The sequence below is a fragment of the Eptatretus burgeri genome, chromosome 16 (assembly GCF_056783735.1).
Source record: "Eptatretus burgeri isolate ZD-2024b chromosome 16, Ebu_testis_v1, whole genome shotgun sequence".
In the NCBI taxonomy this organism is placed as follows: Eukaryota; Metazoa; Chordata; class Myxini; order Myxiniformes; family Myxinidae; genus Eptatretus; species Eptatretus burgeri.
The window spans coordinates 45,292,368-45,316,750 of NC_140976.1; the positions used below are offsets into that span (position 1 = coordinate 45,292,368).

Sequence of the window (24,383 nt, forward strand, 5' to 3'; positions counted from 1 at the left end):
TATGTGCTTGATCATGGTGTAGTTTGAATAAACTCACACGTTTATTTCTGACATTTTGAACACTTAACAATAATCGACAGTCTGATAGCTGACTGTATATAATATAGCAACTGTAGAAGAGTCTAATAACAGCATTTGTAATAAATTGGTCCATGCCAACAAAAGGTTTGGCAGTATGGGCGATTGTTTGAGCCGCAAATTAAATTTTCCGGTTTCTAAGACTTGGCACTTAACAATTCCAATTTTGAAGCAGTTTCCAGGACAAGATTTAAATTCCAGTTTTAAGGACATTCCAGTAGGGGTACAGACCCAGGGTTGGGCTCAGTGTGAGTGCGAGTGCGAGGCCTTTGCTTGTGGAAAAGTTGTTCATTGCACTGTGCAGCACTAAACCATCCATCTTAAATGGCATTTTGCACCAGCGTAGCCTTTAGGATTGCTGGAGCATTTTCAAGATAATCATCTCATTGAAATTTTGGGATGATATTCCTTATGGCCGTATGTTCTTTTCTGACCAGAAATGCAATTCATGATTTCAGTCTTGCCACAGTGCCTTCACAATGTCGGACATTTGTTCAAGTATGCATGAGAAGTCTCACTCGGCAGGCTACGAAGGACAGTTCCACTAGGAGACTTTTCCAAATGGAAGTTTCATTATGTTTCATAGTTGTGTGTTTGACTGTCTGTTTGTCTGCATGCTAACTCAAAAACATTCACTTAAATGTGAATGGCACCCCTCCCTTCGAGTGAGCTTATACTTACAACAGCTCGAGAATGTAATAATGTTCTCATGCCAAATACACTGCAGGACAAGTTAGACCATACTTGGTGGTGTAAATGGTTAAAGCATCCACTCTCAGACGGGAGGTCGGTGGTTCAAACGTTCAAACCCCGGCCGAGTCAAAGCAAAGACTTCAAAAACGAGACGTGCTGCTTCCGTGCTTGAAGCTCAGCATTTTAAAAGTCAAGGACGAGGACAAACGACCATAGGTTGGCAGCCATAGCACAGGCTTTGATGGGCCAAATCGTCTCCTCCTCAGTTGAAGATGCCTGGAAGTGAATTCATGTTATACGATATAGGAGGCTTTGATGAGCGGTAGTTTCTGCTTTTTCGGTTTCCATATAGCAGGAACTTTATCCTTTCAATTGTAATTTCCCAGAATCCTCTCCAGATCTGTTTCTGGACCACGTGCAGGATAGTGTGTGGGATACGCAGGCCTTCACATTCAGGATACATGCAGCAACAGCCGGTGTGGCACATAGTTTGGGTACCGGAACAGTGGAGGGGTTTGCATCTGAAGCCTTCGGGTTGTTTTTTTTTAGAACTTTTATTTTTTGCACCTTATATTGACAAGGAACCGATTAAAATTTGGAATCCAATAAAAATGACATCACGCAACAAGTGGTATCTCAAATAGCTCAATGTGGCTCGACCTTCAGAATGCAAAGCTATCGAGAGATGAAATTTTGCACACGTTCAAGAGGACAGTTCACATCAGGATTTTGACTCTTGCTTTAATTTGTCAATAAATTACGAATACTGTACTTCAACAAATAACTTGTACTTGAGCATCAGTTTTCGTCAGTGGAGTACGTCTCCACAATGCTGTGTCCAACAAACACAAAATTTTGCAAGAACCTCAGCAGAGTGAAGAGTCTGATATTGGAAAATCGTTATTCTTCACAGACAATATCAAACATGGTGTCATCAAAAAGGTGATACCCCAGGTTATTTAAAATTTTATATCTCAGGAATTCAAAGGCATCATAAAGAGATGAAAATGAGACGGGCACTCGGGAGAGCGCATACCTCCACCAAGCTAAGCAGTTTACATTTTGTATCCCACTGATAAGTGTGGTGTTGGCTTCGTGGTTAGGGTGGCTGGATGGGATGTTATGGTCCTGAGTTCAAGCCCCATTGGCCACCGAATTAACATCGGGTGAGGTCAACTCAGCCTGTCATCCTTCCGATGTCGGCGAAATGAGTACCAGTGTACTGGTAATAAGGGGCACAGCGTCAGTGGCATAGTCGCACCCCAACAAAATGATAGCTTCCTTGCAGCCAAGCTGTCATACACAAGATAAAGAAGAAGATCCCACTGATACGTCGGATATGGATTCGGACCTGAACCAAAATTGAATCGGCTTCTTCTTGTCACCTAACCAACTCATCCACCAAGTATCGTCTGAATCTGTTCATAACTTTTTCATATATTGTGCTATATATATCATTTTTGGCCCCATCTCTCAATCGTAAAGAATCACTTTTAAAAATTCTCAAATCCGGATCCGCATTCAGATCTTCACCAAAATCGAATCGATTCATCCATGTGACACACCCAATCTGTCCACCAAATTTTGTCCGAATCCGTTCACAACTTTTTGAGATGTCCTGTTCACAGGCAGACAAACAAGGATGAAAATATAACCTACGCAGATCCTCAGTGGTGGAGGTAATTAATTAAAAACGTTTTAAAATGTGCACGTAATTGCATTTTGTGGTATTTGACTTTTTGACCATGCCTGAGGGAGTGGGATAGGGCCAAAAATGATACTGCCTTTGCACCTTCTTGTTATTTTGGTGATCATAACCACCAAGTTTAGTGAATTTCTGCACAACTATTTAGGAGGAGATAGAGGGACGGACAGACAGACACAGACAGACAGCCGGTTACAATATCCTGCAGTTTTTGCAAAACGCGTGGGGATGATGAACGAGTAGTTTCGAATTCTCACAGCATACTTAAAATGAAATCTTAATCAAGTGGTGCACTGGAAATACCCAAGGATACAACAAGGATACATGACACATCAGAAGACCATTTGGTCCATCGTGCGTATGCGCTATCAGCTATTGCCGAAATGAAAAGTCAAAGAAAACTGAAATTTTGCACACACCTTCAGAGATACAGAATCAGAAATAAGGAAAGAGTTCCGAACAGGGAAAAACCTTAACACAGGATCGCTGCGATAAACGCCAAACTAATCTGTGACGGCCTTCAAGGTCGGTATGAACAATAATTTTGAAATTTGTAGTAATTCTACAGTGAATTTAAAAGAAGATAATGTCTGTGAAAAATTTTCATTTTAACAATATGGGGGTGGTGGTGGGGGGGGGGGTCATGGGGGGCATTCTATGGTTATTTTGTTCACATTAACAGTATTGATCAGAGGATTAACCACAAAGGAGGTCATTATGGTATTTGATTGCCTGTAATCACCTTTGGTCATGGTTGACAGCATGGAGTAAAGATATGCACATTTGCCTCTTGACTGTCCAGCCTGGGTTTGAATCCAGACCCGGTTATCAACTGTCATCCCATTGTTTCACAGACGGGGCGATTCATCAAAGTGTATGCCGGCCCTCGGATGCACGTTAAACGGGCCTCCCGTATGCCAGCATTCGTTGCTGGATGTTAAAGATCCCACGGTGTCCTTTGCGAAGAGTAGGCGTGCCATCGCCGGCACCATGGCCAAATTCCAGACAATGATGCTACCCTACAGCCTTGTGCCACATACAAAACCAAGAAGACGATGATGAAGAAGAAGAAGAAGAAGAAGAAGAAGAAGAAGAAGAAGAAGAAGAAGAAGAAGAAGAAGAAGAAGAAGAAGAAGAAGAAGAAGAAGAAGAAGAAGAAGAAGAAGAAGAAGAAGAAGAAGAAGAAGAAGAAGAAGAAGAAGAAGAAGAAGAAGAAGAAGAAGAAGAAGAAGAAGAAGAAGAAGAAGAAGAGGAAGAAGAAGAAGAAGAAGAAGAACACCTCTGGTAAGAGGCTGGAGGCCTGAGATTCATATTGGTTACAAATTCTGAACGCATCGAGGGTTCAGTATCCTTAAACAGCAATCCTATCGTGCAACACACCATTCATTATCGTGATCTCATGTTTCCGAAGCATCAGTTCTGCCGAAGCAATTTCCACGGATGGGGAAAAAACCACAGACAGATCGTTACATCGTCGCAGGGTGCTTTGGGCCATGATGGAAGGAATTTGAAATTGGTATAAGGTACCAGCACGTAATGAGCTGCCATTTTCGAAAGACACCATGGGATCTTTCACATCCTCCTGTAAATGCTGGGAGATGGGACACCTGGCTTAACGACTCTCCGGAAGGATGGCGAACTCGTTGATACAACGCCCTGCCTGCAAAGTATCAGAGTGACAGTCTTGGAGTTGGGTTGATAAGCGAACTTGGATTAGATAGCTCAAAGGTGATCATGCAACCTCTGGTTTACCCTGGTAGTCTGCAATAAATCATTCCACAAGCTGCATTATGCTCATCTGCAGTGTGTCAACGGCTAATGTAGCCAAAGTATTAAAGTTGCTTTTGCACTTCCTTTGTCTCATCTTGAATTTGGCCTCGAACGTGGGCTTGCGTACTTTCACGTCGATCATCCCAATTCACCGTTCTCATGCAGCACACAACATTAGCCTCCCACTTTCCATACAAAACCATTTATTTTCTATGAATTGAAATAACTTTTTGGCAATCAATTTTTAATTGTTATAATCTTAGGTTCATGGAGGTGATCAACACAAATCACATACAGGGCAAAGGCACCAGTAAACAGGAGTGAATTTTTACATGTATGAGATCGACCTTAGTGGGCAATGCACAAATACATCAGGACTTTGACCATTGCTATAATTTGTCCGTCGTTTGTATGTCTGTCGGATACAGAAGCATACTGGATTTGAACCTGGGTTCTCAACATCACAAGTCATCACTTCAGATGGAAATGCAAAGTCAGCCCATCTTAACACGATATTGTGGGGCTAAGTGACATGGTATGCGTGAACCAAGATCAGGGTCACAGGTGTACCCACCGTGCGTACTCATCAGGGGTTCCACCATTGGCATCAGGGGCACCGGGGTCTGCTCCATACACCATGAGTAACTCAGCCTGCAGACTCTGACCCGAACGTGCTGCAACATGCAAGGGTGTGGTGCCCTTTTCCTGGTAAAGAGAAGACGACGGGACAGTCAAGAAAAGACATGCGATGATACTTTAATTGAGCCTCAGTGGTGTCTTCGTCATTGGCCTAATCCCGTCCTCTTATGCCTGACATACATGCGCAGACACAGACACAGTCACTCAAAGAGAATGTGAACGAGAAAAACCATCAAGATTTTGCCTCCTCGGAGACGATACGAAAACATTATTGCTTGTTGAAGTTCACCCGACTATCATGATCTTACTCTCAACTCCATCAATTCTCAGCCAATTATTTCCAGTGCTATCTTCAAGCTGACTGGGACATCGCTCTCTGCTGAAAGCCAATCCAAACAACTTCAGCTCCGTTAAGAGCTTGGATTGGTGCACAAAGCACAGACACCACACAAAGGGTGCATGAGGTCATGGATTAATTGACAGCAAAGAATTTAAAAAAAAAATTTTTGCAATCACTCCAAGTCAGCAAAGATGGATAAACAGCAGATACAACAGTTTTCAAAGAGCCATGAAAAATACACTTCATTTAAAACACACACTTGGTGTATACATGGTTAATGAAATCTATTGCATAATGAACTTAAACAAAGACTATAATTGATTATATACATATGTTTAAATATTAAAACATTATTTTCAAGAAAACTAGTCACTTTCTTGGATTGGTTTCTATTTTCATTCTCCTCGTCGTTGGACGTGACATGCACACAACCTTCTGGCAAGTCTTCGATCACTTGTGAGAAGCTTAGCGAAGTGAAATAAGGATTAGAGGAACGTTTTTTTGTTTCGAAAGACATGTCCATGGAGGAGGGGAGGTGAGGTGGGTATAAAGTGAAGAACTATTAATGAGTATTTTGAATGATTACAACGACTTATTACCAGGTCCATGTTAATGTTATTAAGTGACCAAAAGCAAACGGCGTAAATCGGGTCATTCTACGTGGTGCTGGCATGACAACAGCACTTGCACGGTTGTGCGACAGCTCTGTGGTTAAACACCTTGCCGTTTTGCCTCACCACTTTGGAATGGATTTTTATATCCTTTCAAGTGAGGTTTACTGCTTTCCTAGTTCACGTATGACGTCTTTACATAAAATGGGTGGCGACTTGAGGGAGACGGAGGACAAAGGCTCACAGGCGAGAGGTCAAGTGGGGGTGAAATTTGCATATTCCGCATCTTCAACATGAGCATGCCCTGCCCGAGGTGATACAATGGCACAAAATAACCACAAAAATATTTCCCATGTGTTGAATATTGGTTACGCATGTTCTCTTTTTTTTGTGAACAATGTCAAGGCTCGTGGAAGAGCGAGAACACTGAACAGATCAGGATGCAACAGAACAAAACAAAAAATAAAAAGAGAGGAAACACCAACAGCAGGGTTGAAGGACAAAATATAGGGAGACCTGAACAAATTGAGGATGTAGGGAGGAATGAGGGCCAGGGGAGAATGCAGAAATAGTACAGAAATAGCATTGGGTGCAACACCAGAAAGGAGATGATAGAAGACAAACCACCGACCTGTCTGCGATGAGAAAGTGATGCGCTGATGTGCTATGCTTCATCGCAGCAGATTCCAATGATCTTGAAGGCCTTGGTTTCCACGGCATCAATCTGAGAAAGATGTGAGGCAGGGGAGCCAGCGCAGAGGGGAGAACAGTACTCCATCAAGCTATGGATGAAGGCCTTGTCGGTGGATAGGAGTTCACGTGTGCCAAGGAAGGACTTTGCATGATCGAGGATGCCCGGTCGTCGAATGGCTTTGGAGGACAATTTTGAAATGTGGTTTGCCCAAGAAAGATCATGGCTGAAAGCAAAACCCAGGGGTTTGAATGACTGAACTTCCTCAAGATGATTGTTAAAGAGAAGATGGGAGGGTTTGTCATATGGTCCTTTTGCAAATTGAGAGTGAGAGTGTGAGATTTGTCTGGATTGAAGGACCAAGTGTTCGACCAGCTTGTGATTTTTGTCAAGGTCTGCATAGAGGGAAGAGGCTGTAGCATGCCGGTCTGGAGGATGAGAGATGTCACGGCAGAGGATGGAGTCATCAACAAATAAATGAGGAAATAAATGAGAGAGATCTTTGATGAAGATTAGGAATATGATGGGGCCAGGAGCACAGCCCTGGGGAACTCAAGCCTTGACAGGGAGAGGAGATGAAAGGATTCCATTGAGAGCCACACTTTGGCTATGAGGGTAGAAGAAGTCAGTTTTAAGCCACGTGTGAAGTTGGCCTTGGATGTCATCGGCAGAGAGTTTGGAGAGTAAGGCAGGATGCCAGACTGTATCAGAAGCACGAGATATTTTGAGAGAGATGGCTCTGATCTCATGTCTGACATTGAGGCCTCCATCCATTGTTGGGTGAGAAGCAGCAGCATGTCCAAGATGGAGTGAACTGGTCTGAATGTAAATTGGGAATCTGAGATGACGTCATTGGAGAAAAGGAAGGATTTCCAATCAACTGCAATGATGGATTCCATGACCTTGCTGATGATTGGAAGTAAGCTCATAGTCTGTAGTTAAGGGGATCAGTTTTTGCACCTTTTCTATGTAGTGCAGTGATGTTTCCTTATTTCCAAGCAGGTGGACGATGACCTCATGCAAATAATGAGGTGAAAAAGAGCAGAAGGAGGATGTGGAAGAGAAACAGAGCAGGTTCTCAGTACATATGAGCTGAGGCCATCCGGTTTAGTTGCAGAATCAGTCTAGAGTTGCCAGAAACCACCTTCTCAGGTACAAAAAAACATGGTCTGGGAGCATTTGGGTGTGATTGGGAAAGATGGGTACTGAGTGTGAGAGGTTGGGGACACTCGACTTGGAAGCAAACACACAATTGAGGCATCCAGCCGTCTCATGAGCGGAGTCGGCTGTGGTGCCATTTGAAGTGAGGGAAGGGATGGAAATGGAGCATACACCAGAGACAGACTTAACAAGGCACCACCAAGTTTTCAAGGAGAGAAACAAGTTTGAAAGTTCATTTTTGAGGTTGGACAGATGTTGTTTCCTGGCTCTTCTGAGAGTGGGCCCACACTTGTTGTGGGCTTTGTGGAATGATCTGAGATCACCGTCGGTCAAGTTTGTCTTCCAGGAAAAGAAGGCAAGTTGTTTCAGAGCAACTGCCTCACCACATAATTCATTGTACCATGGGCGGGGAAAGGGGTAGGATAAGTGAAGACGAGATGGGATGAATTTGTGCACGAGAGACAGCAGGTTTCTGTGGAAGAATTCTCAGGCTGAGTTCACATCAGGGTCAGTAGATATGGGAGACCAGTCCTGAAGAGAGATGGCTGCTTGCAGCCCCTGCCAATTTTCTTGAGTGAAATGCCAGACTCGCCGGCACTCTAAGAGTAGCCATAGAGATGTCAACTCTCACAAGCATATTATGATCAGATTAACCAAATGGAGCAGAGGAAGAGCAGGAGGCATTTGTGGCAAAGATGGTCATGACCAAGTCTTTAAGGGAGAATTTGCCATTGGGAGAAATCCGGGTCAGAAAGTTCACAGATTTAGTTAGTTTTAGTCGCAAGTATCAAATACCAATGGCTTCGGCAAGATGTGGAAGGGTATCAATTGGATACAAAGACTGCTGCTCCAATGCACACAAATTCATCTTTGGCACTCTGAAGCACCACATTTAAAACCATTGACAGTTTGCAGGTGTGTGAAGACTGGCTGTATTCATATATTTAATATCTAGCAAGAAAGACCGAGACAGTGATTTATTCGGCAGCATTTTATTGCTTATCCCAAGTTGTTCTGAGTGTTGGAGTGGACCACGACTTGTAGACTGGTGCCACATGTCCATCAGATGGGGTGGGGAAAGAAATGCACCTCCTCCATTAAAACCATTGGTGAGTCCACTGGGTTTATAAATTGACGATACGATGGTGACATGGCAATTCTTCGATGACTAGCTAAATGTTCAGAAGAGGTAAATTTTGAAGCAAAGCAAAGGTTCTCATAGCACATTTCCCAATTTATAAACTTCCAACAGGGTTATGTGGGTGAAGCAATGAATGAATGCATGCTCTGCTGCAAAGCATATGAAGAGATCAACCAGGATATAATCAATACTAAATTACAGTTCCGGTTAGTGCGGTTTTAGCATCAAGGTCAGACATCATCTGTACGTCAGCATGAGATGGTAGTGAAACCACAGCTTTGCATACAAGGAGCATCTGGCATCAAGTTAGCAAGGTAAATGGATATTAGAGGTAAATAATTAACATCTCTGAAATGCAATGCTCTTGTCATTTTATGCTGCTGGAAACTTTCTGTAAAAGCGAGAGACGTTAAACACAAACGTACATGCCATCAGGAATGCTAAACAAATCAATACACACCTCCCAAGTGTCCATCGACACCAGGCCATAAAAAGAGGGAAGCCGAAATGTATTGAGAATTGGACTTCAACTAAAATGTGTCACTGCAGTTATATGCTTTGAGTGGTATAAACAATTCCTGCTTGGTGCACTTGACCGCACTGCTGTATTCAAGTCCCGCTGCAAGAATGGGCACTTGGCCATTCCACGAATAAAATGCACAAAGTGCAGTTTGTTCCAGGGTATTAAATCAGCATATTCCCAAAAAATAAAAATAAAACCTGGCTCAAATGTTACCCGTGGAAAACTCTTCATGCAACGGTCAAGTTTTTAAGTTAACGTGTCATGAAACTGCCGCGGGATTAAAATTCCCCGTGTGCACGCGGACCGACTTGGAGTGCTGAATTATGTGACATTGCTCTGACAACTCACCGCAGAGTCTGCGGCCTGTGGATGAGTGCAGAAATTACAGCCAAACGCATGTGTGGTACTGACCAGATGGAAGAAGTTTGCCTGAGCCCCCAAGGTTAGCAAGCGAAGACTCGTCTCGGTGTTGGCTGTCCGCACGCTCGAGTGAAGTTGCTGCGAAGAGCCGAATCGACAACATGCAGTTTTCGCATTTTTATTCAAGCAACAATTAACGTGTCAGCAAAATAAAAGGACAATAATTAGACGTGGACACCACACCAAATCTCATTTTTCATTATTATGGCCTACCGCTTTTGCACAAGGCCTTTACACACACAATAACTCCACCTAACAAACATACCATGTGTTCTCATGACAGCGTGAGCCACGTGAACCGATGTGTTGACTGACAGTGAATAAAAACTAAAACAAGTGGAATGTCCTGGAAATTAATCAACCACAAAACGCCTGCACAGAAGCCACAAAGGAAGTCAAAAAGACAGTTCAAGTGGTTCCTGGTCGCTGTCAAAACAACATAAAGCCAACCAACCAAAATGAATGTGGTGACAATGTCCAACAATATATCAAATCGACAGCCAAACCACCAACTTGTTGTCACACCAAGCTCTGCTAATGATGACGCACACGGATTGAATACAATGATGGATGCCAAAAGGCAAAGTGATCAAAGTTGAACAGTTAAGAAAATAAACTTTTTCTTGCCCAAAATATAAACAGCAATCCAAAGGGGAGGGATAAAAGCATTTCATCCAATAAATTCGGTCATGCCGTAAATGGAGTACACTTTAACACAGGTCAAGCTGTTTTGTGTGGAATTTACAACTTTCAACTTCCCAGCTGAACACTGCAATCTGCATGGATAGCAACTGGGGACTGGCAAGCTGTTGCTTGCCATCTTTCTCACTCTTCCTCCTGCCCTTGAAAGCTTGGAATCTAAGGCCTTCTGTGTCATTGGAATTTCACATCAGGAAGCCGAGTCTCATGATCCGCTCCTTGCTCACCATACACAGGTTAGTGACCATGCAGTTTTTTAATGTAACTGGCACAATTCTGGTGTTGCTTCTCCTGTTCCTGTCCCTCTAGGTCACACACATTCCGTCAGAATACTCTTCTTGCTACTCTCCTCAAGTCTAAACTCAAAGTTCACATCAATTCTTGTGAACTTTTCTATTCTTGATTCTATTTTCGCCTTTGACATTTCCTTCCAGAGTTGGTCATCTCGAACACTTCCCGAAAGAATTTAAAGTTTGTTGCCCACCGCCACCTCATAAGTCTCCAATTTCCATGACTGAGTTTTTAACCAAACCTGTCGAGACCCTGTTCCTGCCTTTCTCCGACAATGCCTTACTTTGTGCTGTGATGAATCCATTTTTTGCCATCCTCCCATTTTCCCTTTGCCCCATTTTATCTGTTGATCAACTGCCTCATCATTCTGTTCATCCATTTGCCTTGATACCTGAATCATAATAATATTTAAAAAACTCAACACAGTTGGCCACTCTCGACTCACATGTGCAGTGTGTCTGTATGTAATATAATCATATATATATGTATGTATATATATATATATATATATATATATATATATATATATATATATATATATATATATATATATATATATATATCTTCTTCTTTTGGCTGCTCCCGTTAGGAGTCGCCACAGCGGATCATCCGTATGATCCGCATAATGATTTGGCACAGATTTTACGCCGGATGCCCTTCCTGACACAACCTTGGTCACCTCTTACGACACAGGGATATGGTACACCTATTCTAACCGGGGGATACACCGGGCCCAGTACACTGGTACTCACTTCGCCGACCTCCGAAGGATGACAGGCTGAGTCAACCTCCTGGTGTGTATTAATTCAAGCAGCCAACGGGGCTTGAACTCAGGAACTTTTGGATCCCAAGCCGCTACCCTAACGACTGCGCCAACACCAGGCTATATTATATATATATATATATATACATACATATATATATATATATATATATATATATATATATATATATATATACACACATATATATATATATATATATATATATATATATACACACATATATACAGTATATTCTTATGAATATATATATATATATATATATATATATATATATTATATACATATACATATACATATATATATATATATATACATATACATATACATATACACATACACATATATATATATATATATATATATATATATATATATACATATATATATATATATATATATATACATATATATATATATATATATACATACATATATACATATATATATATACATATATATACATATATATATATATATATATATATATACATATATATACATACATATATATACATACATATATATACATATATATATATATACATATATATTGTTGTGGTTACCAGATTCGCAAACCACCATTCAGGTCCCTTAGGTGAGGTATCTCGGTAAGTGCATGTGTAGTTAGGCCCAAACCCGTTGTCTAGTGGGAATACATGTCATTTATACGTGCTGCGACTCTTCAGGATAGCCGTTTTTCTTTTACTATCTTTATTTTGGACCAATCGCCACCATCACAACCACAACAACAACCACCAACCACAACGCCGCTTCACCACAACCGCCATGACCTTTACCGTCGCAACTCGCCACCATCGCATCACCGTCATCTCGCGCCACTCATGGGCACCGATGCTGGACTCATGCAGAACGCGCGTCGAACAGCGTGTACAAAACCACGGATTTTCTGCTTCAAAAACGGATCGAAAACGACACACGCCCACTTTTTGCCGTCCAATCGGTGAGCGAGGGGCGAATTGGCCCCGCCCCCAGGGCGATCGATATATGCAAATTTGTGGATCAAAAAGCCTTCACGCCCACTTTTTCTCGGGCCAATGGGGAGCGAGTTGAAAGGTCAAAGGGAGGGGTCAAAGGCGAAGTTACGGGGGGATAAAAGGACGGTGTTCGTCAGTCAAAGGAGTAGTAAAGGTCGGAACGAGGCGAAGGAGTCGGAACAGAGAGTCAAGACTTCGCGGGCGGTGGAGCTGCTCGTCGTGTGCGTGGAAGTCGGAACGGAGGGGACGAGCTGTGGAGAGGCGGCGAGGGCGGACGAGGGGGTGCTCGCGTCGTGCAGGGAGCTGCACCCCTGGGAGGCCGGCAGCGCGACCTGGCCGAGGTGGAGACGCTCGTCGCATATAATAAAGATCCTCTATACCCCGAGCATCAGCAACCCCCTCCTGTTTCCCCCCGCGCTGAGATAGTGCGACCAAGGGGGCCCCGTTCCCACCCCCTGCCAGGCACTGTCCACGAGGCCCGCGGGTTGCGGGGCCATCGCCGCTCCGCGTCTCATCACCAGACGGGTAGGCCCGACCAGGTCTCGGCCCCAGGCCTACCTCATTCTTGAGGGTATTTCTTTTCCTTGGTTTTGGGTATGTGTTGTCGGCGCCGTCTGTGAAGTAGAATTGTATAAGTGTTGCCGTGTGCTCGGTAGTCGGTATTAGCTCTGCACTGTGTTTTCACTTTTATGTTTGCTTTTTGTGTAAATGGAAGTGTGTTTTCTTTTTTTTGTGTGCATTTGGTGGAATTGTATTTGTGTGCTTCCCGTGTGCCGCGAATAAATGTGCTTTATTGTTGAACTGTTCTCCCGCTTCGCTTCGTCTTTTTCCCCATTGAACCCCCATCTTGCTTCACGTAAAGGGTTGGTAGTGGGCTGAATACGCCCGATAATTAATCGAACCGTCGAGGTCGACGATAACACCGCTCGGTTATTCTGATAGTACGGAACGGGTCGCTTAAGTGGCCCGTGTCCGAAGTCGACCTGCGGCGAGGTGCGATCGCCCGGTCTACCCTCCGCGTGGGTACTTAGGTAGTTCGAATTTGGCGAGCAACCCTATCCCACGCGGGGGCTGATTGGCTCGATCGCGGTGAGACCGAAAGGTCCACCCGTGACTGGTTCCCGGCGTTAGTCCGAGAGGGTCACGACTGGATTGTCCGTCCGGTGGGCGACGTGCCGCGATTCGAGTTACGTGGCCGTCGCACGCCGGCGGGCGCGAAGACCGCAACACTGGTGTCAGGAGTGGGATACAAATTCATCGCCCTCCTCGCGGCACTGGTATCGGAGAACAGGAAAACGGGCTGTCCTGTCTCCGGCTAAATTCACGGGAATCGGTCCAGGGGTGAGAGAAGCGACCCCCGATTCCCTCCAAATTACGAGCGAGCAAATTAACCCTTCACGAGAAGCAAGATGGCGTCTCAAGGCGAGCGGGAGCCGGGGGTATAAGAAATGGATGTAGAATGTGTAGGATCCATGGTCCAGGATGAAATCCCCGTGCAGGAAATGTTGATTGTGCAGGAACACGGACTCGCCCAACTAAACCCAGAACCTGAAATGGGTGCGGCAGCGGCCGCAGTGTATGACACCTCCCCCCCCCTCTCCACCAAAACCCTTGCTAAAACGGTTCAGCTGAGTGCATCCAACATGGCCCAGCTATGCGCCATGCTGGCGGCAATGAACGAAAAGATGAATGCGAAAATGATCGAAAAAATGGATGCAAATACAAACGAAATGAAAGACATGAACAAGCAAATGAATGAAGTGAAAACGACGATGGATGCGAATACACAGCAAATAAACGGAATGGAAGCAAACATGAAAGAAGAAATGAAAGAGCTGCGGGGTGAGACGCAGAACATGGGCCGATGCCTGCAGGCGGGCATGAAGGCCGTGACCAGGGAGCTGGGAATGGCGACTTCACGTGTGGGAGCAAACGAGCTGGGTGGGGGTGCAACGGCTGACAGGCCCGCGGTGGAGGCGGGTGAAAAAATAATTCGCGGAACGTGTTGGGCGAGGGTCGTGACGATGACCGAAAGGGAAAAATTAAATGGGGAGACCAAAACGTGTGAGACGAGACACGAGGTGACGACAACGGAAATAATAGTTGAGACAAGGGAGGTAAAGGGTGAAGAGGTGACCGAGTTGGCAGAGACACGGGAGATGGGAACGACAGAGGAGAGACTGCACGGTGAGGACGGGGTAAGTGACGCACACACACACACGGAGGTAGTGGAGGACAATGGGGGTGAGCTCGCGGAGCGTGTAGAGACCCAGTGCGAGCACCTGGATGGCCTCCTCCAGGAACGAGGGGAGGGAGTCTGCCCCCTTGAGGCGGATCACGACCAGGTGAGTTCGGTCGTGCTTTGCGAGGTTGAGGGGACGAGTGCTGTGGACGGGTGCACGGAGAGCTTGGGGGGTATGGAGGCCCCGGAGACCCTTGTGGGGACACGAATCCCCAGTATGGTTGTCCCTGTGTGTGTGGTGCAAGGCGTGAGTGCGTCCCCGTGTGTGGAAGCGACCCCGTGTGTGAGTGGTGTGGTGGCGATGGTGCCGGAGTGTGTGCTTCCCAGCGCACCGTGTGTGAGTGAGGCCGTGTGTGTGAGTGAAACGGCCAGTATGAGTGAGGCACCACGTGTAAGTGGTGTGGTGGCGATGGTGCCGGAGTACGTGCTTCCCAGCACGCCGTGTGTGGATGAGGCACGGAGTGTGGATGAGGCACCGCGGTTGAGTGCCCCCGCGTGTATGAGTGAGGGACGTTGTGTGGAAGAGACCGCGTGTGTGAGTGTCGCCGTGTGTATGAGTGAGGTACCGCGGGTGAGTGCCCCCGCGTGTATGAGTGAGGAACGGTGTGTGGATGAGGCCCAGCGGTTGCGTGCCCTCGCGTGCGTGGGTGAGGCACCGCGGGTGAGTGCCCCGCGCGAGTGAATGGAGCACCACGTGTGAGTAGTATGGTTTGTGTGAGTAGTGAGGCACGCGTGAGTGAACGGCCGTGTGCAAGGTCGCTGTGTGCCAGGGAGACCGTGTGTGTGAGAGAGCGGTATGAGAGGGAGATGTCGGTTGGCATGCGGGAGCACGCAGCCGCGTCTCCCCGTGTGAATGTGATGGAGTGGACTGTGTGCGTCGTGACACGCAGGTATGCGTGTGTGGAATGGAGACGGAGACGGCGACAGAGGAGAGAAAGCCGAGTAGCGGCTGTAGTTGTTTCGAGGACCGTGCCGGGTTCACCCAGCAGTGAGCACGCGGTTCGTGCTGTGCAACGCACGAGACCACCACGTGCTCGCTTGCGAGAGTGAAGTCCCGGTCCGGAAACGCACGCGGTGGATTTGCCGATCCCGCGGACGGACAAAGTTTAGGCAGGTAAATGGATTTGGACCGGACGGGTTCTCCACGCGATCGTGTGTGTTCAGCTCCAACGGGCAGGGCACATGTGTTCGCGTGGGGAACCCCTCGAGACGTGTGGCTTGTGTTTTTTTTTTTGTATGCGCACGGTGGCGTCATGGCTGCACGTGTGGTTGGAATCCGGCAGGAGGGGTATCCCGGCCGATGGTACCGTCCAAGGAGGGACGAGGAACACGTGCAGCTGCATGACGTCACGGGCAGGTGTAAAGTGCGCGAGCGCGAGTTGCCGCGCTGGTGATGCGCATGAAAAAAAAAAAAAAAAAAAAAAGCAAGCCTCACTTTCGGGTGTACAGGATTCCTGGGAAAGGGGTGGAAGACCCCCTTACCCTGGGCACAGGATGGAAACTAGTTAGGGGGAAGGGTTAGCTTAGTTAGACCGACTTCATGGGGCAGGGGTAAGTCCTCATGGAGTCCGTGGAATGGATTAGTTAGAGGGATTGTAGCCAGATTTAGGTGGGGAAATTGATTAATGGGATTATTTGGAGACATGGACAGACTTTGAGTGTGTAGAGTTGACGTAGTTTAGCTACGTAGTGTTAAAAGGAACGTGCTACTAGTTTAAGGGACGACGTGGGAGCACGAGTTAGTTAGGGGATGTAGTTAGAAGGATGGCAGAGTTCAGTGGTGTGTGTGTTGGAGAGTTGGTGAGTGAAGTGGAAGCATGTGCTTGGTGAGTGAGTGAGGCCAGCGGGTCTGTGTGTGTAGAGTGAATGGGGAATGCATGGTGCGATGAGTGATTGGGGGGAGGAGTGACTCCCGCCCAAGGGACCCCGGGGTCAGTGTAGAGTGATTTAGCTGGGTTAGTCAAATTGAAAAATGGAGGTCGTTTTGCTGTTGGTGGGAATGTAGGCTCGAGACCCATTTGGAGGGGTGCAGGAGCCCTGTTGACGGGCTTGGGAGCGTGGCTGCGAAAGGTGAGTATCGCTGAGTGGGTACCCCGGGCACCAGGCTAGTCGGCCGCGGTAGGCCATGGGCCCATGGGGGGCCGGGATAGAGTAGTGGGCACGGGTGCGCCTGCTTGGTGCAGGGGCCCGGGGCGCCATTAGCCGCGTGGGCAGTGTTGTGGGCACGGGTGACCCTCGGAAAGGGGCCCGGGAGGCCGGCCTGCCACGTGTGCGTTTCAGGGGAGGTGCCATGGGGGGCACTCCCCGGTGTTAGGGAGCTGGTAGGCTCGGAGGCAGTGTAGTGCCCGGGGGTGCCATAGCGGGAGATTCGGCAGAGGGTCGTGCCTGCCAAAGGGAGCCACGTGTCCCAGCCAGGAGACCGTGTGAGGGCACGGAGAGAAAATTGGGGGGCGAGGCCCGAAATTGTAAGGACACCAACACAGGCGACGGGAATCTGGGTTGTTAGAACCAATAGTTTAAGCGAGAAGCGCTTGTTGAAAGCCCCGGGGTAGTTTAACAGTTAAATGGTTAGGGTAGATTAGGAGATGTACCCCTCCGCACCATCCATCCCCTCGCTGTCGTTGTGGGCCGCTGGACCCACTTTGGTTATAGATCGCCGAACTCTGGGGAGGCCATTCTGAGGCTTCGTTGGGCCTCGACACAGGACGTTAGCTCTCCCTTATTCCCCTCCGGGAAGGGAACGTAGGGGTTGGGAGTAGGCTAGGTGACAGGATAGGGTAGCCGAACAAGGACGATAAAGGGGGTTAGGGGACGATTTATAGTGGGGGAGTAAGAATAAAAACAACAAAAAAAATAAGTTGGGGCTAAATTGGTTTTTCACAAATTAAGGGAGTGGGTATGTACAGTGACAGGCAAAGGCGATAGTTGGGAGGGAGACAGGTAGGTAGGTCCGAGCCCGCCTTCCGAGTGGCCAGCACCACCGCACTCCCTCCACCAACCTCCACTGAACGGCAAAGGCTGGCCAGCTTCATCTGCTGGCTGTGGTGCTGCAAGGCCTGTGCCGGCTGGATCATCTGCAGCTGTGTGCTGCAAGGCCTGTGCCGGCCAGTTCATCTGCTGGCTGTTTTCTTCAAGGCCTGTGCCGGCCAGTTCATCTGCCGGCTGTGTTTGCCTGCAACGGTCTTCTTCTGCGGGCTGTGTTTGCCTGATCACCTTTGCCATGCCATGCCCACTGCCCCTGTTCACCAGCCCCGTTCAATTTTTGCTTTGCCCCCCCTGTTCATTTCCATGTGCGCCAGGATCAGAAAGCAACAGTTTGCAAGCTGCAAGAACTGCCCTGTTGGCAGCTACAACACGGGCCTGCAGTGGCGGCCCGTGCACCGTGTTTGTGTTCATGCATCCATTCGTTGTGCTCATTGCGTGTGCCACTTGAGCTGGCACGGAGACTGCGTTTGTGCAGCCCATGCACCGTTGTGGTTCACTGCGTTCAGTTCAAAAGGGAAGGCCTTGGACTGCGTGTGAGCAGCCAGCCACGTTCCCTGTCACCTGCATTGTTTGAGCCAGAGACTGCATGTGGGCAGCCTGGCTCCCTGCTAACTGCTTTTCTTTTGCAGAGTTCAGTGATCCTGGGCCATGGTTTAGTGTATAAATTTGTAAGTTAAGGTTATAGATGTACTGTACATATGAGTGCGCCCCGGCATGTTTGTCTAGCGCCGGCAATTTTATTTAAGTCGTCCGTGTGAGTGAGTTTGTTTAGGTAGTTACGCAGCCCTCAGGTTATTTATTTTGGGGACACGAATACCATGAATGTCGCACTCAGGGATCCGTAGGTAAAATGTACTAGGGGAAAACTACACATGATGGCACACGAAAATTTGACGACTCGGGACGAGTCTGTAAAAAGGGAAGGGGGTAGTGTTGTGGTTACCAGATTCGCAAACCACCATTCAGGTCCCTTAGGTGAGGTATCTCGGTAAGTGCATGTGTAGTTAGGCCCAAACCCGTTGTCTAGTGGGAATACATGTCATTTATACGTGCTGCGACTCTTCAGGATAGCCGTTTTTCTTTTACTATCTTTATTTTGGACCAATCGCCACCATCACAACCACAACAACAACCACCAACCACAACGCCGCTTCACCACAACCGCCATGACCTTTACCGTCGCAACTCGCCACCATCGCATCACCGTCATCTCGCGCCACTCATGGGCACCGATGCTGGACTCATGCAGAACGCGCGTCGAACAGCGTGTACAAAACCACGCATTTTCTGCTTCAAAAACGGATCGAAAACGACACACGCCCACTTTTTGCCGTCCAATCGGTGAGCGAGGGGCGAATTGGCCCCGCCCCCAGGGCGATCGATATATGCAAATTTGTGGATCAAAAAGCCTTCACGCCCACTTTTTCTCGGGCCAATGGGGAGCGAGTTGAAAGGTCAAAGGGAGGGGGTCAAAGGCGAAGTTACGGGGGGATAAAAGGACGGTGTTCGTCAGTCAAAGGAGTAGTAAAGGTCGGAACGAGGCGAAGGAGTCGGAACAGAGAGTCAAGACTTCGCGGGCGGTGGAGCTGCTCGTCGTGTGCGTGGAAGTCGGAACGGAGGGGACGAGCTGTGGAGAGGCGGCGAGGGCGGACGAGGGGGTGCTCGCGTCGTGCAGGGAGCTGCACCCCTGGGAGGCCGGCAGCGCGACCTGGCCGAGGTGGAGACGCTCGTCGCATATAATAAAGATCCTCTATACCCCGAGCATCAGCAACCCCCTCCTGTTTCCCCCCGCGCTGAGATAGTGCGACCAAGGGGGCCCCGTTCCCACCCCCTGCCAGGCACTGTCCACGAGGCCCGCGGGTTGCGGGGCCATCGCCGCTCCGCGTCTCATCACCAGACGGGTAGGCCCGACCAGGTCTCGGCCCCAGGCCTACCTCATTCTTGAGGGTATTTCTTTTCCTTGGTTTTGGGTATGTGTTGTCGGCGCCGTCTGTGAAGTAGAATTGTATAAGTGTTGCCGTGTGCTCGGTAGTCGGTATTAGCTCTGCACTGTGTTTTCACTTTTATGTTTGCTTTTTGTGTAAATGGAAGTGTGTTTTCTTTTTTTGTGTGCATTTGGTGGAATTGTATTTGTGTGCTTCCCGTGTGCCGCGAATAAATGTGCTTTATTGTTGAACTGTTCTCCCGCTTCGCTTCGTCTTTTTCCCCATTGAACCCCCATCTTGCTTCACGTAAAGGGTTGGTAGTGGGCTGAATACGCCCGATAATTAATCGAACCGTCGAGGTCGACGATAACACCGCTCGGTTATTCTGATAGTACGGAACGGGTCGCTTAAGTGGCCCGTGTCCGAAGTCGACCTGCGGCGAGGTGCGATCGCCCGGTCTACCCTCCGCGTGGGTACTTAGGTAGTTCGAATTTGGCGAGCAACCCTATCCCACGCGGGGGCTGATTGGCTCGATCGCGGTGAGACCGAAAGGTCCACCCGTGACTGGTTCCCGGCGTTAGTCCGAGAGGGTCACGACTGGATTGTCCGTCCGGTGGGCGACGTGCCGCGATTCGAGTTACGTGGCCGTCGCACGCCGGCGGGCGCGAAGACCGCAACAATATATATACATACACACATATATATATATATACATACACACATATATATATATACATATATATATATATATATATATATATATATATATATACATACATATACATATATATATATATATATATATATATATATATATATATGTGTATATATATATATGTGTATATGTATATATATAATGCTTTTGGATCATGCCTCTAAAAAAAAATAAAAAAAAAAAAACTTTGAGGCGATCTACATTTCACGTACAAAAGCAATTTTCAAACACTTGAGCTTCTCAACATCCTCTTCACCCCCTCCCTTGCACACCCTCCTGCCAACCCCATATTTCTCCCACCTCTTCACATTCTACTTGCAATTTTACATATGTTCTCTCATCTCCTCCTCTTTAGATGTATTCCGTTCCTCATCTCAATGTTTTCTTTCATGACATGCATCCCATTATCATATATCGTTTTTGGCTTTATTGTTTTTCTCTTTCCACAGGTGGAAGATGAAATCACAGCTGCTTACAATTCAAAAGCAGGACTAAAATTACAGTGGTTTGCAAAAAGACCCAATCAGATGTGATTGTTCAGCAGTGTTTCAACGAACGACTTTTTAACCTCTGCCACCGAAGGTGGACAGAGGTTATATCTTCATCCCTGTCTTGTGTCTGTTTGTTTGTTTGTTTGTGTGCAGGATATCTCAAAAAGTTGTGGACGGATTCAGATGAAATTTGGTGGAGAGCTTGAGTGCATGACAAGGACGAAATGATTCCATTTTGGTGAAGATCCGAATCCGGATATGATAATTTTTCTCATTCTTCAAGTGATTCTTCACCATTGAGAGATGTGGCCAAAAACGGTATACAGCACGATATTTCATAAAATTTTGGATGAGTCATGCCAAAACAAAGTGGATGAGTTGGTTAGGTGACAAGAACAAGCCGATTCGATTTTGGTTCAGGTCCAGATCCATATCCGGCCTCTCAGTCGGATACAAAACATTAACTGTTTAGCCTGGCGGAGGCATGCACTCGACCGAGTGCCGTTATAGTGTAGTTTTGCTTTCCAGATCTGCGTTAGCTCCCCCAATTACCAATTTCAAAGCAGCCAAAGTGAAAATTCTCCTTTTTTCTTCTGAATTACAAAGTAGTCAACCAAGAATGCCTTGGCTTGGCAAACACCAGGTCAACCATTGGAGGAAACAAATAATCTAGCCAACGCTGGATCATTGGAAGGACAATAATCACTAACAAAAGTGTCATCAACTTTCTTTTGAAAAGTAAGGAGCAAGCACTCCAAGTTTGAAGCAGTCACAATTTTCAAACAAAATATTAAAAGAGTGCAATTTCGAGGAATAAAGGTAAAACCAGGTATGAACAATGCAATCTACTGAAAGGTTTCAAGGACAGGGGCAACTCATGTATTTTACCAACACGTGAGAACAAGGCAAGCACTGTTCAGCCAACAGTTGCAAAGTCATAAATCCTTGGTCTCTTATCACGATATATTCCACATTTGAACCTTTTAATACACTTTTCAATGCATTCCCCAAAACTTTTCATGTCGTTCACTAATTCGCAACACAATTAACTCGTTCTTTCACTTCTTTTCTAACATCCAGATGCATTAGCACAAATGCCCTTGACCGACTTTCTTGTGCACGAAGCCTATCGACACTCTTCTCAAAAGTTCTTCAAGATCGCAGCTGGCTCCTTTCTCATGTGGTCTTTGGGGCTTTTAGAGAGAACAATTTCGATTTTATATTTACCTGAACAAAAAGCATAAATAATGTGCATGCAAGTTGTAAAGTCAGGTTGGTGGACTGTCCATTTTCTTCTGGGGTTGGCAGGATTGCCCTCGAGGTTTGCACATTCACCTCTGAGTGCTCTCGCCTGGGTTTAAATGCTGACCCAGCTTTCAACTGTATTCTTGGTGTTCTGCAGTCAGGGCGGGGCATCAATGTGCATGCCATCCCTCAGATGTACGTTGAATTGGGTGTCCCATCTGCTAACATTAGTTGGTGTAGATTCAAGATCCCACAGTATCCTTTGCAGAGTAGGCCATTACCTGACAAATTTCCAAATTCCTGCATCAACAGCACAGGCTCGCCCCTCCACCCCAGCAACGATTCAAATCAGCAGTCATGTGCTCCTCTCCGAACCCACCCATATCATATGCATTCTCTTCCAGAATCCAACATCGAGATACCCTCCCCAATTGTAATCTGAAAATGCATCCCCATTACTTTCTCCTTCTCTTCTCCTGTCCGTTGAACCGATGCCTTCTGTCTGTTGTCTTATGCCCATCCCTCCAGTCTTTCAAGAGTATGACCCATCATCATCTCATATTTTGTCACACGCATACCCATACCTGCTCTCTTCTGCCCTCTGTCATTCAGCTCCAGCCTCCCTGAGCTATTAGAGTTATGGTTTTGTATATAGAAATATACACAAAAGTAAAAGTTACCTTGCTGAGGTCTTCTGCAAAGCTCGAATCCTCTTCACGGCATGGCAGCTGATGTATGAACGCCAGCATTTGGTACTTGGCACGGATGAAATTTGATTTTGTTGGGCTGTAGGAAAATAAGGCTGATGACAACAGATAAGTATAAAAACAAATAAGTGACAAAAAATATATATATATTGTGGCTTAAATGTTTACAAACAAAAAAAAGTGACAAAAATTCAGTATTATATTAACCTCAGAATTAGTTTCACTGAAAAAAATGAACATTTATGATGGTCATTTTCCTTGATGTTACAAAACTTAAAATAAGGTATCAAGGTATAAGACTGGGACACAGACACACCGAGACACTGAGCTTGGGGGAAGTGACGTCACTTCCCAGGATACTCTGGGTACCAGCAACGTCACAACAATTGCGCCGCTTTTCGCACCGCACTCAGCAAGGCATTTCCTCAAGAGGAACTTCCTCCTACCCATGGATGTCAATCAATGGGGACTGTCCGTGCTCTGTCCTTTTAAGTGCTGAGCGTCAAGCAAGGAAGCAGCATACCATTGTTTTTTTTTTTTAAGTCTTTGGTATGACTTTGGTATGACTCGGACGGAGTTTGAACTACCGACCTCGCAGACTCAGAGCAGACGCTCCAACCATTACACCACCGTCTGGCTTGTTTACCTATTTGAACCTGAATGGAATGAAGAATAATGAAGTGAAAAGGTGACATGCTCACATGAGTGTTGCAGATGCACAGATAAGGGTGATGTAAACCAATATCTCGGATTAAATTTCTCAGTCCCTTCCTTCTCAGTCCCTCATTTCTTTCAAATATTCATCATTAAAAGGCAAAATTCTCGGAAATTATTTTTAAGAATGCAAAAATAAAAAAAAAGATAAAAGGAGTTTATGTTTATTCATTGAACAACTGTGTTGAACACCCAAAGGAGTTTACATTAAAAAAAAAATTACCTGAATGTTCCCCTTAATAATAATGGTAAGAATAATAAATGGATTATTTGCTCTGATCAAACTTGAGATTTAAATAAAAGAGCCCAATTTGTGGTTTTTGTCTATTCAGTCTTTGTTTGCTGCATTTAAATGTCATCAAAACAACCAGAACTACTCCTTCTTTAACAACACATTTATTCCCACCTTAATGTGAGCCAACCAGGAAACATTTTGAGATCAAACCAAATTATTTATTATTATTATTAATATTTAACAGCCACAATTATTCCCACGTTTAATGTGAGGTTTGGCCGAAAAATCTTGGCCCAAGTTTCACTAACAGGTTGGCCAGGCCTGTCGTTCAGCTAAAGTTAGGGCAGAAATTGGTAATATGTTCAGGGTGCCGGAGATTAATCGCCTACTCTTTGCAAAGGGCACCATGGGATCTTTAACATCCACCAATTAATGCCAGCAGACAGGATGCCCAGTTTAACATCCATCTGAGGGATGGAACACACATTGATGAATCACTCTGCCCGATACACCAGGATGATAGTTTATAGCTGGGTAGGGATTCAAACATAGTCAAGACAGCTTAGAGGCGAGTGATTGTAC

General features: G+C 46.2%; 1 protein-coding gene across 1 annotated transcript in view; it reads right to left on the reverse strand.

Annotated features, from left to right (window-relative positions):
• Positions 1-4,451: 4,451 nt before the first annotated feature.
• Positions 4,452-24,383, reverse strand: part of LOC147011008 (ARF GTPase-activating protein GIT1-like) — a 139,192-nt gene continuing 119,260 nt past the window's right edge. Inside the window, exons 5-7 of the mRNA XM_085859084.1 lie at positions 22,826-22,931; positions 9,764-9,850; positions 4,452-4,951 (exon numbers count right to left, since the gene is read on the reverse strand). Of these exons, the coding sequence (XP_085715210.1) occupies positions 4,805-4,951; positions 9,764-9,850; positions 22,826-22,931 (340 nt within the window). The 3' untranslated portion in view covers positions 4,452-4,804. The remainder of the gene's footprint in view (positions 4,952-9,763; positions 9,851-22,825; positions 22,932-24,383) is intronic.